The following is a 14,274-nucleotide window of genomic DNA, read 5'->3' as shown; positions in this document are numbered from 1 at the left end:
TATTGTAAAAACACGAAGATTCCATTCGTTATTGTTCGAATTTATTGAATAAACTAACGTAAATTTAGATCAGATATCAGTACATTCGAATCATGCTATGCAAAATTAATTCAATCAATGGCATTCGCATGATGGAATTCTGCATTGCATTGAAGTTTATTAAGTTATAATATTATCTCTCTCGGAGACATGATATTATTAGGTATATATGTTTTGCACTTTTGTTTTAGGATAGATTCTATGTTTATCTCCTAATATCGAGAAACTTATAGCGTTCAATCTGGTGCATTTTGTTATTCTTTGATTATTCCTTACGCCATATCCTGTGGAATATAGAGCTTTTACGTCGATTGGACTAAGAAGCATAAACGAGAGATACAGTTTCGAATCGCTTCTTATAGAGGCGCAGAGAAAATCAAACACATTTTCGATCCGACGTGAGTAAATAACGGGAATGATTACGAGTCTATATTTGTATGTAGATCGGGGAAATAGTATATGGTACGGACGGACGCGAACCGTGTTCTATGTACCTTGGTATCCCCAGGGTAGTGACTGATAGAATCGCGACCGCATTCGTTCGAGAGCGCGTGATTCGATTAAATAACCGGATCAAGTATGTAGATTAGAGTACATATATATATATATATATATGTTGTGTGTATAAATATATATATATATATACTTGTAATATATAAAGTGTCTCTGTCTCTCCTTTACCTTTCCTCCGTTTCTCTCTCTCTCTCTCTCTCTCTCTCTCTCTCTCTCTGTTTCTGTCTCTCTCTTAGACAGCCGCGAAAATCGCAGTGGATCAAACGCGCCCTCGTTTCCGCCCAATATGTATGAGAGAGGGAATGTTATAAATTTAACACTTATATAAAGGGGGGAAGAGAGAGAGAGAGAGAGAGAGAGAGAGAGAGAGCCCAGTTGGATTGGATCTGTGGATAGATCAACCAGTGAATTCCGTGAATATATTTCGCTGTGTTCGATCGAATTCTGCGGCGGCTCATGTTTCCGCTGTGGTTCGCAAAATATTCGTATATATGATTCGTACAGCCGCGTCGACAATGGAATGGATAGCCGCATTGTGACTTGCCTCTATTGACTCGCGTCATTTTCCATTGTCAAATTCACACCGAAATGTGCTAATAATACGATTGGACGTATTCGCATTTTTCAGATTATCCTATTCCGCGCGGTGTGTCACTTCGTGCAAATTTTAAAACTTATTTTGCAAGACCCACAAGATTTCTGACAACCATCAAATTCGAGCGACATCCTGAATTTCTATGAATAGTATATATAAACAAGCCCGTAATCTATATATAAAGATTTCTCAAGGGTAATCCATGTTCAATTTTAAACAGATTTCAACAAGATAGAATAATCTCAATAATCCTCGGTTGTGCACAATTTCATATTTTTCTTTTATTCATCAATTGTATACATCACAGTCAAAGTGTCAACTCAGTCAGTAAATGTATACATTTTCTATAATCTGCTGTAGTCAATGTATATATTTACTATACATAAATGTATATATTGACTAGTAAGTGTATATATTTACTAAAGTTAACACTTTGACTGTGATATATGTAACACAATCTGGAACAGTGAAATAAATAAAATAAATCTTTCAGATAATAGAGAGAGAGAGAGAGTGTAAAATAAAATAGACTCTGGGTAAGAAAAATCACCTCGGGGCTGTAAAACAAAATGTACAAGATTATTTCAATTCTCCAAAGTACAGCGAGGGCGCGAGAACGCGCGTTTCGGCCGCGAACGAAGTAAGACATTACCGCGGCCGCTTCATAAACTTTTCAGGAGTAGCTCGGCCGATGTGCTGTTCAATTCGAGGTGAACGAGTGCTCTCATGGCCGTGAAGGTGTTCAGAAACGGATTTTACGAGCCGCACACACACACTGAGTCCCGCGGGTTAACGGCGGCTTAAATTTGACGGTAATGCCCGAAAGTACCTTCGAGCGGGATACTCGGGATTCGTTTTACGCTTCCATAGGAAGTGCCTTTTCCCTCGAAGGGACCAGCGCATAACCGTTTCCCGAAGCCGGTTACAAAATGGAAGCACACAGTAGACTCTCTATCGTTATCTTATTTACACTCCAACTTCTATAACAGGATTGAAACCGATATTTTCAAAACCTAACGCCCACAGGACTCGTTCTGTATATAAGTGTGCATACTGTGAGATAACCTGCTCCTGTTATCCCTATTCATGTAGCTGTGATGGCAAAAAATCTCCGTTCCTCATCTCGATAAAGTGGCATAAATTTTGAAAATAACGTTAACACTTGTCCCGGTGAAACAACCTATTGAAAGTACTCTCCTTTCATAAGAATTAAAATTATTTTATCGTGTAAGATATAAATGTTTCATTCTATAATTAAAATTCTGTATAAATTCAAACAAGTAAAAACAGTAAACATCAACGGTACTTCCATAAAACGTAGTTTTTAGAAGGAAAGAAAAAAACATTGCGTTGTTGAAACTGGGTCGTCCATAGGATTAAGAACAGCGAGGTCGGAGTTTGTACATTTCGCGCTTAACAATGGAAAACGTGACGGTAGTTCCAATTCGGTAGACGCGACAGCGAGCGTGAGCTTCAACCGGGCGCACGTAAAGTCGATGCACGGTGGTGAACACGTAAATCAAGCATCATCGAACCGGTGGGGTTATTTCGTCGATTGTATGAAGCACGATTGTTTTTGGAATAGGCGTGGAATGCTATCGGAACCACGAGACATCAGGTAGATTTCGCACAGCTGCCTCGATAAACCGTTCCCTTCGCCGAGGCCCCCATAAATTTTTTTAGTCGATAATGGAAGCACATAAGTTAAATGATTTAGCGGCCTACGATATACTTATCGGAGAATCGACGATATAATTTCTGGCGACGATTTATGTGTCTTGGTCCCTACGAATGAGGTTGAGGAAATATTTGCGGTCTGACATGATGAAAATCCCACGGTCAACGTTTTACATGCGCACGTTGTGTGTGCGATAAAAAGCATATATACAATAAAAAATTTTAGAATTACACTAACCGTAGATTATTTGATTTTTCTCTGATATTTAAATTATGTTACCAATCTTTGTTATTTGCAAACTGGTTACAGTTATGATTATATTGCAATCAATATTATATTAATTTATAAATGTGTGCGCATTCTCTTCATTTTTTGAAAGTATAGCAATATTCCAATGTGTATTAACTGTAGTATGTTATCGTACGTAAATTTTACGTGAAAGTGAGTGAGATTATTGGGCGTTAAATTATACCTTCGGTATTCATCAGGAGGTCCCATCTACCATGCTAAAAATTAGGACAAGCGGGAACAAGCTTTGAAAAATTCATTATGTTACACCCAGAGAAAGGTTTCTTCTATTCAAAGAAATGTTTCTTTGCTACATGGTTAAAGAAAAAATTTCTTTGATTTGAACGTCATTTCTTTGATCTGAACATTATTTTTTGAAATCGAATAAAAAAATTATTTGATGTAAAGAAATTATGTTCAGATCAAAGAAATGACGTTCAAATCAAAGAAACTTTTTCTTTAACCGTATGACAAAGAAACATTTCTTTTAATAGAAGAAGCCTTTCTCTGGGTGTAATTTAGACTCCCTGATAGTTAGTATTACAACAGAGACATGATAAGTAATTTCAATTTTTAAGTAGTTTTGTGTTATTGTATATTTTATTGGTAAGGCGAGCCGCACACCAGAGCGACATGCAACATAAGATATGCGACATGCGACAAATATGTTATAAAGTATATATATATCGCTTGAACGGGTATGAAATGCATTGTTTATCTTAAATATCCACTAACACGACTGCAACATTTGTCTTACGATATCATATTTTAAGGTAAGTAGTATATGTTTCATAAGATTAATATCGCTGCATTGATTTCCATCGTTAGAGAACTTAAAGAGAGGCGCCAACAGTCACTTTGTCACTCTCTGTGATTAGCCGGAGTAATTCTCAGAGTCACTCTTTGCCCGTAGTGAAAATACAAAGGAAGACCCAATGTTTTTAACTAAATTTATGAAAGCAATTGAAAAACATTCATGTTTATGGAATTATATATTAAAAGACAGCAAGAGTGATATTACGGGTTATACGTGGAAATCCGTTACAAAGAAATTTCGTGATACAGGTAAGTGTATGCACAAAGTTACGACAAACGATAAATGTCTTACCGCTTTGGTGTGCAGTGAAATTGTCTTATGATATACATCACACGTCATATGTCTTATGTCGCATATCGCATGTCATTCTGGTACACAGCACGCCCAAGTTATAGGAGATATTTGACTATGTGCTCCACCAGCTTCATATCATTTCAAGATTGAATTTGATAGTGTACTTATTCTTTTTCTTTCCGTTGAAGTTAATGAATCAAATATTTGTGTTTATAAAGGTCAGAGTTGGGAAGTAACTCATTATTTGTAACAAAGTTACAGTTAGAGTTACTTTTTTCAGTAACTGTAACTTAACTTCGTTCTTTTCTTTCTATCTACAACAGTAACTTAATTTATAGCAAATTCGGTTGGACGCATTAGTGCGCACTGGTGCACATTAAAACGGTTAAGAATATATCGGAGTGCAAAAGTGAAATTAAATATTTTGAATTATAAAATACATATTTTATATAATAGTACACAATAAAGTGTGTTGAGGATTTTACGTTTAACCGACGTCTATATTTATATTAAATATATATCTTTATCAATTTGTGTATAGCTTGTGTGCATCAATTGTGCGCATTGAGTGTCCAATTAAATTTGTTATTAGTTATATTTTTTGGGTAACTAATTTAATAATTAGTTTTATGACTACTTTATATATTTTAAACTTTTTCTTTAATATGGATTGATCAAAATGAAATGCTCAGTAATTATTTCTGATGTGTGTGTGTGATTAGAATATATCTTTATCTCTGATAAAATCGTCACATCTACAAATATCTGTATTAAGAATTAAGCTAGAAGTCTTTTGATATGTCAATGTTTAGTATAACAATTAAAATAAATCAGTAATGTTAGAAATGTATAAAATTCTTGTATTTAAAATAGCAACGCAAAAAATTACAATAAATTAATAGAAAAATGACTGAAAAGTAACGACTAACTACATTTTAAATACTTATAAAATTGTGACGGTAATTTGTGACAGTAACTAGATATTTTTTAAGAGAAAAAACTATAACTGTAATTATAGAGTTGCTTTTACAAGATAACTTGTAAAACAGGTAAACTTTCCCAATCCAGATAAAAGTCTTATAAATATTTTATCATTAAAAGTGTGGAATGTATGAAAATCTGGTGTTACGTTAATATTAAAAATAGCCTATTTCCTAACACGTAAAATTTACCTATCAATATAGCAACAATAACTGTATCACTCAATGTCGCGCGCGCGCGCGCGGTAGTATTCTAAGATTAAATATCTCTCCTCTTATGAAGGCCCCTGTGAACGCACATTTATACACGTACGAAACACGACACGAATGATTACGAATAAATGCGATCGCATCGGGACAGTATAGTACGTTATGGCGTACCGTCGATGAAACAATAAGCGCTCATTACAAATTGATCCCGGTATTCGCGGAGGGACAAGCAGCAAATTGAAAATGATCACTGGAGAGACCCATCGAAGTCCAAGCTTAACTTGTCCAGTCATCAGTGTTCCTATCGATCTCTAACGTCACTTTCGGTTAACAAGCCATCACTTATACTTTGGAGCCGTCTATTCATATCCGCTACGTATTAGAAATTAAAAATTCGTATTTGTGTGTCTAAATCATTATTCCTTTTCAAAAAAGAAAAGATCTTATCGAGCATGTGTGTTTTTGAAAAATTAATTTCCGGTTTGCGCGTCGGTTACGAGAAAGTCGTCCGGTAGTCCCGAGTCATTGTACGCTCCCATGATACCTACAAAGGCAAAGTTTCCCCGAGACGAGACTTTAATTAATTGAAGTGATCCCGCACACTTTACCAGAGCGCCGGCAGTTCCCAGCGAGAAATTTCTCTCACTCCGACCTCAGGCTAGCTAACTTGGCTAGTTGTTAGTTGCGGTCGGAGGTGGATTCGGCCTGTCTGGCTGACCATTTCCTCCTCTTTCCACTTACTGTCTTTCACTTTTCCCAGTGCACTTTCAAATCAGTCTACATATTGTCTTTCTCTGCCGTGTCCTTACGGCATAGCTTTGTCTTCTCCTTTTCCTATTTAAGGTTAAATGTCATAGATCGTTTGATTCACTGCTTCACATCTATTTTACTACCAATTTATTACTAAATTAGCCTGGTTGAAATTAATTTTATTTATATTCGAATTGTTATGACTATTTTTAATTTTACACCAAAAGTAATTACCGTCATAAATTTCTTATGAATCAAACAAAATATATAAAAATTTATTGAGCGATCTATTATAACGATTGACTAGTAAGTTATATATACATATGCTTTTATTGTAAGTCAGTTTTTAAATTTATGTCCATTGAAAAGATGGTTTAATGTAAACCGAAACGTATAGACAATATTTGTATATTATTTTAATTTGCATCGTTGCCTGGCTAATTGACTCTTTTTATTATTTATTTAATTAATTTTTAATTCTGTGAACCATATTCACATATATATTTAATTTTGTTAATAGTTTTTATTTAAAATGCGCAGTTATTAAAAATTATTCTTCCTCTGTTTAAACAATTTTAATAACTTCTTATAAATTTTTTTATCTCTTTAACAATACAGTTTTATTATCTGTTTGCACTTTTTAAAAGAAACTGTGTCTCTTCACGCTTTTTATTTCTGATCATTATTTAGAGTGATTAACAATATGACACAAGCGTTTCGTTTGTGATCATAATGTATAAGTTTGGAAAGGATTAATACACCAGATTAAACGCAGTTCTCGGTTACACTTAATCTAAAATTTTGCAAGAAAAAAAGTGCTTCATTACGAGCTATACCACTTGGCTCGAAATTTCATTCCGGATATGGATCACGATCCTAATCATATTTGATTGTTAATTCGGTCCAGGTCGATAGTCGTCGACAGTTGGTGACGAATATCTAATTTACGCCTGGTCGAACGACGAATATCCACGAACCGATCGAAAATAATCGGAGCGTGCAACGTACGTGAAGGAGGGAAGGGAGAATCTGGTTCAACCTCCAAATCGAAACGCTGTTATTTCATCCGCCGCTTTTATAATTAAACCGCCCGAATTTATTCGCTATTCCGTTTTCAATCACGACAGGATTAGTTAGTGCACAGTGGTTGTGTTACTGTCGATATAAAAAAAAACCGAAATTTACCGAAATTTACAGAAAACCAGTTTTTCACCCGATTATCAATCTTCTCTCCTGATATTTGCAACAAATCGCATTCCGTTCCATCTGATTACTCCGCGTCAGGCGATCGAAAACGTATGACTTATGCATCAGCCGCATTGCATTAGTGCGAGGCATGAGAACGGGTATGATGAAGCGGGCCGATCACGCGATCAACATTGTCCGCTTTGTTATCACGCGAATCGGCTGGCAGCGGGCGACGGAAGTATTAATTTTGCGGTTCGCCGAACGTGAATCGCATAAATGCGTTCACGTACAGCAGCCTGGAAATTGTATGTATTATATATAACTAGTAGCCTATAAATACCTAAGACTAATTATTCTAGAGGCTATGATAGAGAGAATGGCTGAGACTATAAGCCGGCCACGGTTCGTTCTAAAAAAAGAAGAGATTATTTTAAGTCGGGGACGTGATTCTCGATTTGATATTTTTTTCAACGTTGCGTTCGCTCTTCGAGCCATTTCAATCATAAAATAGTGATTGTCCAAACAATTTCCCTTGCAAATCTCTGCTTTTCCTCGCGAAACGTACGACGTGGTTGACTTAAGAATTTTTCGATAAATGAAAATGACTGGTACTTATGCAACTCGTTATATACTCTAGCCTTTCAATTAAAATCTGCGTAATAACTGCGTTCGAAAGTTTGGTTCGACTCGCTTCACAACTTCGTATATTTATTATTATTTGCGATAAAATATAAATTGTATAGAGATATACCGATACGAAGCGAGAAGCGAGTCGATCCGTCATATAAGAAAAATTTCTACGATCGGGATCAATAATTACGTGGATACAATATTTACAAATGAAAAATGTAAAGATATACATAGTACAAGAGTATATAAATGTATAATATATACTCGGCTCTTACTAGGATTCAAGTAAATGCATGCACTTCAGGGAATTTTAATATATAAAAGAAATATATATGTATAATATATAATATATAATACTTTCGAATAAGAGAGATGCGAAGCAACACTAGGATAAAAGTTACGTACCCTTCAATTTTTTTCTTTTTTTAATACTACATTCGCAATACCGTAACGGCACGTGAAAAGAGTACGAGGTACATCGAAAATAATTTACGCTCCGTACGGAGTGTCTCCAAGGAAGCGAACTTAAAGTTAATGAAAAAACTTTTGCTGCAGTGGCGCTAGTGCCGCGCTATTTCTTAGCCGTCGCAGCTTTTCTGAAAAAGACATTCTTAAAAATCTTAATTCTCTCTCTTAGGAGTGGGTGTGCCTTCTGGACAAGGGGCAGCCGTTTAAATCCATCGGAGAAATTCAACGTGGGCTGCTTACGGGGCAAATGTAATTCGTGCAGTTTTATTTTTACGATAATAAAGTCGCACCAGTTTGTTCACGATTGCGATTGTCATGTGGATTCTACGAGTCGTAAAATTGTAAAACTGTTTGCCTGGTTGCTGGCTTTCCGACGCATAAACGGTAATTCTTAAAATATTGACAGTCTAGAATCGCGACCGAGCCAACAGAAATCCCGTGGGTTAGCCTCATCGATACGTAGCAATTGTAGCTAAATCACGGCGAATTACTTAATATTGTGTAGATGAATAACAATTTAACATATCGTAAATTTATCGTATTTTTATTTTCGCGTCTCAACAATTTTGGTTGCCGTTATTCTTCGATTATTATAACATAAAAAAAATTACTCTGCTCTCTCTTTTTACGCTATTATTATCAATTTAAAATTATCTTGGTTTAAATATCTTCACGCAATTAGATCGTCTCAAACAGTAAAATACTTTCCGAGTTTTAGAGCGCGGAATTTTGGGAAATCGGTCTGTGGACGTGTTTTTTTACTGGACACACTTTATTAACACGATGATTATGAGCGTATTTAGTACGCGGCTTTTTGTCCGACCACTTCAATTAAGAATTCTATTATGGGAGGGACTGGCCAACCCTCCTCTCGCGCCCGAGACTGAAATGCTCCTAACAAATTTGTTAATCGAAGCTACTGGCTTGTCAATACAAAATGAGAGTTTCTACGCAGATGTAACGAGGCCAGATTACCTGTTGTACATGAGGATATCCGGTTTCCAAAGCTTGTTCGGCGTAATTCGAAGGTCCTTCACTCCGCCGTATTCGGTCTCGTTCCACTGGAGATTATAGTCCGTCCACTCCTGCGCAAACACAGAAATGAAAAAATTATAAATTAAAAGGTATGAAATAACATTTCGAGCATTCTTTGAACATAACGAAATAATTCCATTATAATTCATTTTCCCTAATAACTCGAATACTCTTTTACAATTCCGTAGAAATATATGAAAGAATTTCTAATAGAATGAATATCCACCTGAGTTTCAATAGAATCATCTAAATTAAGATTTTTATCGTATAATTACTATCTATACATATAGAAAACGTAGAGAGAGACAATCATTGTATAACGGACACTTTATATTATGAGTACTTATATTTAGACGATAAATACGAAAATTGTTATACAATACATATAATAATATGAAATGGATAATCTGAGGTGCTATTAATTCAGATTTTTAATTACGAGTACAATTTTCTCGTTTAATAAACGCAATGGTTCTTCCAACAGTTTCGACCAATCCCCATTATGAGAAATAAATGTCCATATAATTTTCAATTTTCGTCTCTTTATTCGAGTAATATAATTATAAAATCAGTATAGGCACTTAACATTCGCTTTGACTTTATATTATTGCCGTGATCGAACTATAGCACGCAAAACAACTATTGTAGTGAATAATAATAATCTATGCTAAAACTTGAAATTGATTCAGAAAACTCCTTTGTGGTTGAAAATTATTTAATTTAATCTTATATTGCGCATATTACAAAAACATGCAGTTCAAAATACATATGAAAAATAAATATATTCTTCGAAAAGAATAAATGAATAAAATATAATTGGTTTATTTATAGAAAACTTTTATTTTATATCCTTTGATTTTCGAAATTGTTTAACTACAGAATTTTTACCACAATGTAATTTTGTCGTACACTTGATGGTACACATAATTTCGATATAATTTCAAGCGATGATGGCGCTTTCCAGACTGCGCATCATCCATTCTCCAGTATCCATGATAATAGGGACCGATGGATGTACAGAACCTTTGGCTGCGAATAAATTTGCACGAGTTAATTAATCCCCGTTGTATAAAAGATTAATTATGCGCGTAAATTCTATCCGCTGATGAAGTTTGACCGGCTAAGTTAAGCAAAAGAGATCAGAGAGAGAGAGAGAGAGAGAGAGAGAGAGAGAGAGAGAGAGAGAGTCAAACATGAATTTTACAGTCATACTTATCAGAGTATACTCATAAATAAACGAAACTCTTCTGGATTGTCAATTTGCGATGGTTTGTCATCCTAAAGCTCTCAGCATGGAGTGGTGTTATACTTTAAGCTAAAAGTTACATTCAACTTTGACGATCAAAGTTTATCGCGAAGACTCTCACATTTTATATGTACGATTAGTAATGAGGAATTATTCTCCAACGATGTAAGACTCGATAATTTTGAAGAATTTGTAACTGCGAAGAAGTTACGTGTGAATACAATGCGCCACGCGGAATACTTATAAACGGACAAAAATAATAACAATAACTACACTCAGGATACACTGCGGATATTACGCAGAAACGAGTAATTTAAATTAGAATTATCACATTTATCGCGGTATGTATACCAGAGTGTAACTCCATATTTCATTTATATCGCGCACCATATGATAAACCTGTGAGTGTTTTTAATCCAACGTCGCTGCTATTACCTCTGTATAAAGGGTGCGCGCGATTTATGCGAAAAATTATTATGAGAGAAATGGCATTGCGGATAATGCGGAGAAAGACATCTAAAGGATATACATCTCGCAAACTCAATAAATTATATTTTCTCTGTTTCGCGAGTTATGTTCGTCTGAGAAGGATTCCTTTTGAAAACGATCCTTCGGCTCAACCTGGATATTCAACGGAGTCACGTACCAATCGCTAAATATTCATCGTTACAGGCCGTGGAACGGCCGCGAATCAGAAAATTGCAATTCCTTGAGTGCGAAGCCTGCGAATTCGGGGGTAAGGCCGCGCGCGCGACATGCGCGACCTGGTTTCACGATCGCGACGACGACGATGCCGGCGACGCGGACGACAGCGATGGCGGCACGCGGCTTGCATAGAAAACATCGCACCAATGGTACGTTTCATAATGTATACTTCAATTTCCGGTCCGCGCGCCAAGTTCGCGGTGTTTGCTCATTAGATTACTTGGCTGAATTGCACAAACGAGAAATTCATCGGGTTCGCACAACAAAGGCAGCCGTCTTCCCCGATGTGCCGAGATTTTCATGATTTTTCGTTTCCATGCGATAGTCGTCGTTTTTTACGACACGCACGATTCGGAGTCTTCATCTTAAGACGATTTACGGAAGCGAGGTATATAATGAAGACTATCCTCGACGACGACGTTTCTCGAAGAATAACGTTTCGTCTTGTCAAACGACCGACTGTCGCCGGTGCATTTTATATCCGCTGCATTGTACTATGCCAACTTTTGCTAAATCGCGTCGAGGGTTTGAGATTCTTGATACATGTGAATTGCGCACGCGCACGCGCGTTATGAGAGAGGAAGAAAAAAAGAGCAGAAACTATACATTCTAAAAAATGTCGGTGTGGATTTAACATTCATGCGATGTCTATATACTTTTTACCATGGTCGGTGTTCAATTAATAACAACATTAAATGTTATGATGTCAATTAAATTAATTCCAACATGGTGTGAATTTAAAACCCGTAGTATTTATATCAATACCATCATGGTATAGATTTAACATCATGGGTGTGTGAATTTAAGATCCATGATATATTAAATTCACATTACATTGGTGTTAATTTAACACCAACACAGAGAATTATAGAAATACCGCATGGAGCAAAGTTTACACCGCTCTTTTTTACTACAAAGTTATGATTACGAATTTTTTAACTGTTTGTAATTTAATAATTGTAAAATAATTCAATAAATACGAGAGTCATACAAAAACTACCGAAAGTAAGGAGAGAGAGAGAGAGAGAGAGAGAGAGAAGAGTAATAATTTTTTTTATAAATTAAATTTTTTTGCAGAAATGAAAAGTAAGTAACGCCGTTTATTTTTGCCGTTTCTTTTATAATATCGACTTGATAAAAAAACGTTGCAATTTTTTGCGACAATAACGATAACTAACTGAAAGCTGAGATTGGAAAAGTCACTTTTTAAAAGCAATTTGTCACCATTACGTGTTATTTATTGAAAAAAGTAACTCATTACTTGCGACGAGTTAAAATAGCAAGTAAAAGTAACGCGTTAATATGTTATAAATGATGAGTTACTTTTTCTTTGTTCTTTTATTTTTTTTACATTAATAAATCGTTATTATAAAAAGTGATGGCAAAATTAACGGCGTCACTTTTTTCCCATCCCTGATTTTTTTGTTATTGAAAAATTAGGTATATTTTAATTTACAGACTTTTGTTTACCTTTCTACATAAACTCGATTCTTTTGTATACACTGGCTACGTTTACACCGTGCGCTTAGTCCGCGACCTATACGATAGGTGTCTTTGTTTAATATACAGGATAAACAAGGACGTCTATTGTATAGGCCGGGGTTTAAATGCACGGTGTAAACGTAGCCATTTTCACGTCATTCTAGAAATTTGAATATTCCCTTATAATAGGAATTTCGTTTTAGTTGCCCAAAGATAATAACGCACTACTTTGTTGATTGCCTTCATATTTTGCAGTTTTGTTTATAATCTGTCTGCCTTAATGATTTCATCACGTCTTTCTTGTTACGTTCAATTGAGGCTCATATTGACACGATCTATGATTGTAGCGGTCGCCCTTGAATAGTTTCAATTTACTTGGTTTTTTAATAATAAAAATTCAAATTTATAAAAAATTGCTCATTACTTTCGGTACAATCCTCATAATATGAAGAGTACACTTTTAAAATGCGCTTTGTCCAAAATTTATAATTTTCAGGAAACGAGAAAGAAAGCCACGAAAAAACTGCGCGCTTTACAGAAAATGACAATATGTCAATCAGTAAAATGTTAAATAGAATTGCTAAACAATTGCTAAAAATGTTAAACAATTAATGCATTTTGTTTGTCTTTAGTTAAAGGACATAATACACTTTGAATATCTAGGTTTTCTGCATATATACAAACTGACGATGAAAAAAATGCTTTTTGAACATCCCAGAGTAGCTTATATAAATCTTTCATTAATGAACACTACGCCGTCTCTAACTCAAAAAATTAAATTGCTCCTCATATATATAATAATATTTTAGTATTTAAAAATAATATCTGTTAACGTAGTATACCTATTTTATTGCGAAGTCAAATGCAGCGAACATTTTTAGTAATAAATTTTTAATAATAATAATAAATAAAAATCGTACTTTCTCTCGATAGTTTGATGAATATTCTAAATATCACTTATATATAAATTCAGTATATTGGATATAGAATCGTAAAGAGTTAAAACGAATCGTTATGTAGACACGTCTATGGGTGAAATATGCTAGCATTTGCCACTATTAGTATCGTGTAATAGCTGGTAGAATAACATTAGAATAACAGTAGAATAACATTGATTGAGTATTCAATTAATGTGATTTGTACTTTATCATTAAGTTTGCGGAATAAATGTCGATGGTTGACTCCAATGCGGTATGTTTAACTTTACAGCGAAAGATTTCAAACATTTACTTTTTAATTAATATGCTTCGACGGGCGGTATCTTGATTTTTCAAATGGTAACTTATTTACTTATTTAACATCGTACCAAGATAAATACTGTCGTACACTGAAAAAAAGATTGGCTGCTGCAGCAAA

General features: G+C 35.0%; 1 protein-coding gene across 1 annotated transcript in view; it reads right to left on the bottom strand.

The window, feature by feature from the left end:
• nAChRalpha6 (nicotinic acetylcholine receptor alpha6) overlaps positions 1-14,274 on the bottom strand; it is a 286,941-nt gene that overhangs the window by 125,669 nt on the left and 146,998 nt on the right. The window contains 1 exon segment of the mRNA XM_018447235.1: positions 9,426-9,535. Coding sequence (XP_018302737.1) covers positions 9,426-9,535 — 110 coding nt within the window.

Source organism: Mycetomoellerius zeteki, unplaced genomic scaffold, assembly GCF_001594055.1.
Source record: "Mycetomoellerius zeteki isolate Tzet28-1 unplaced genomic scaffold, Tzet1.0 scaffold20, whole genome shotgun sequence".
Classification (NCBI taxonomy): domain Eukaryota; kingdom Metazoa; phylum Arthropoda; class Insecta; order Hymenoptera; family Formicidae; genus Mycetomoellerius; species Mycetomoellerius zeteki.
Note: the sequence above shows the minus strand (reverse complement) of the source record. Positions and strands in the feature narration are given on the sequence as shown.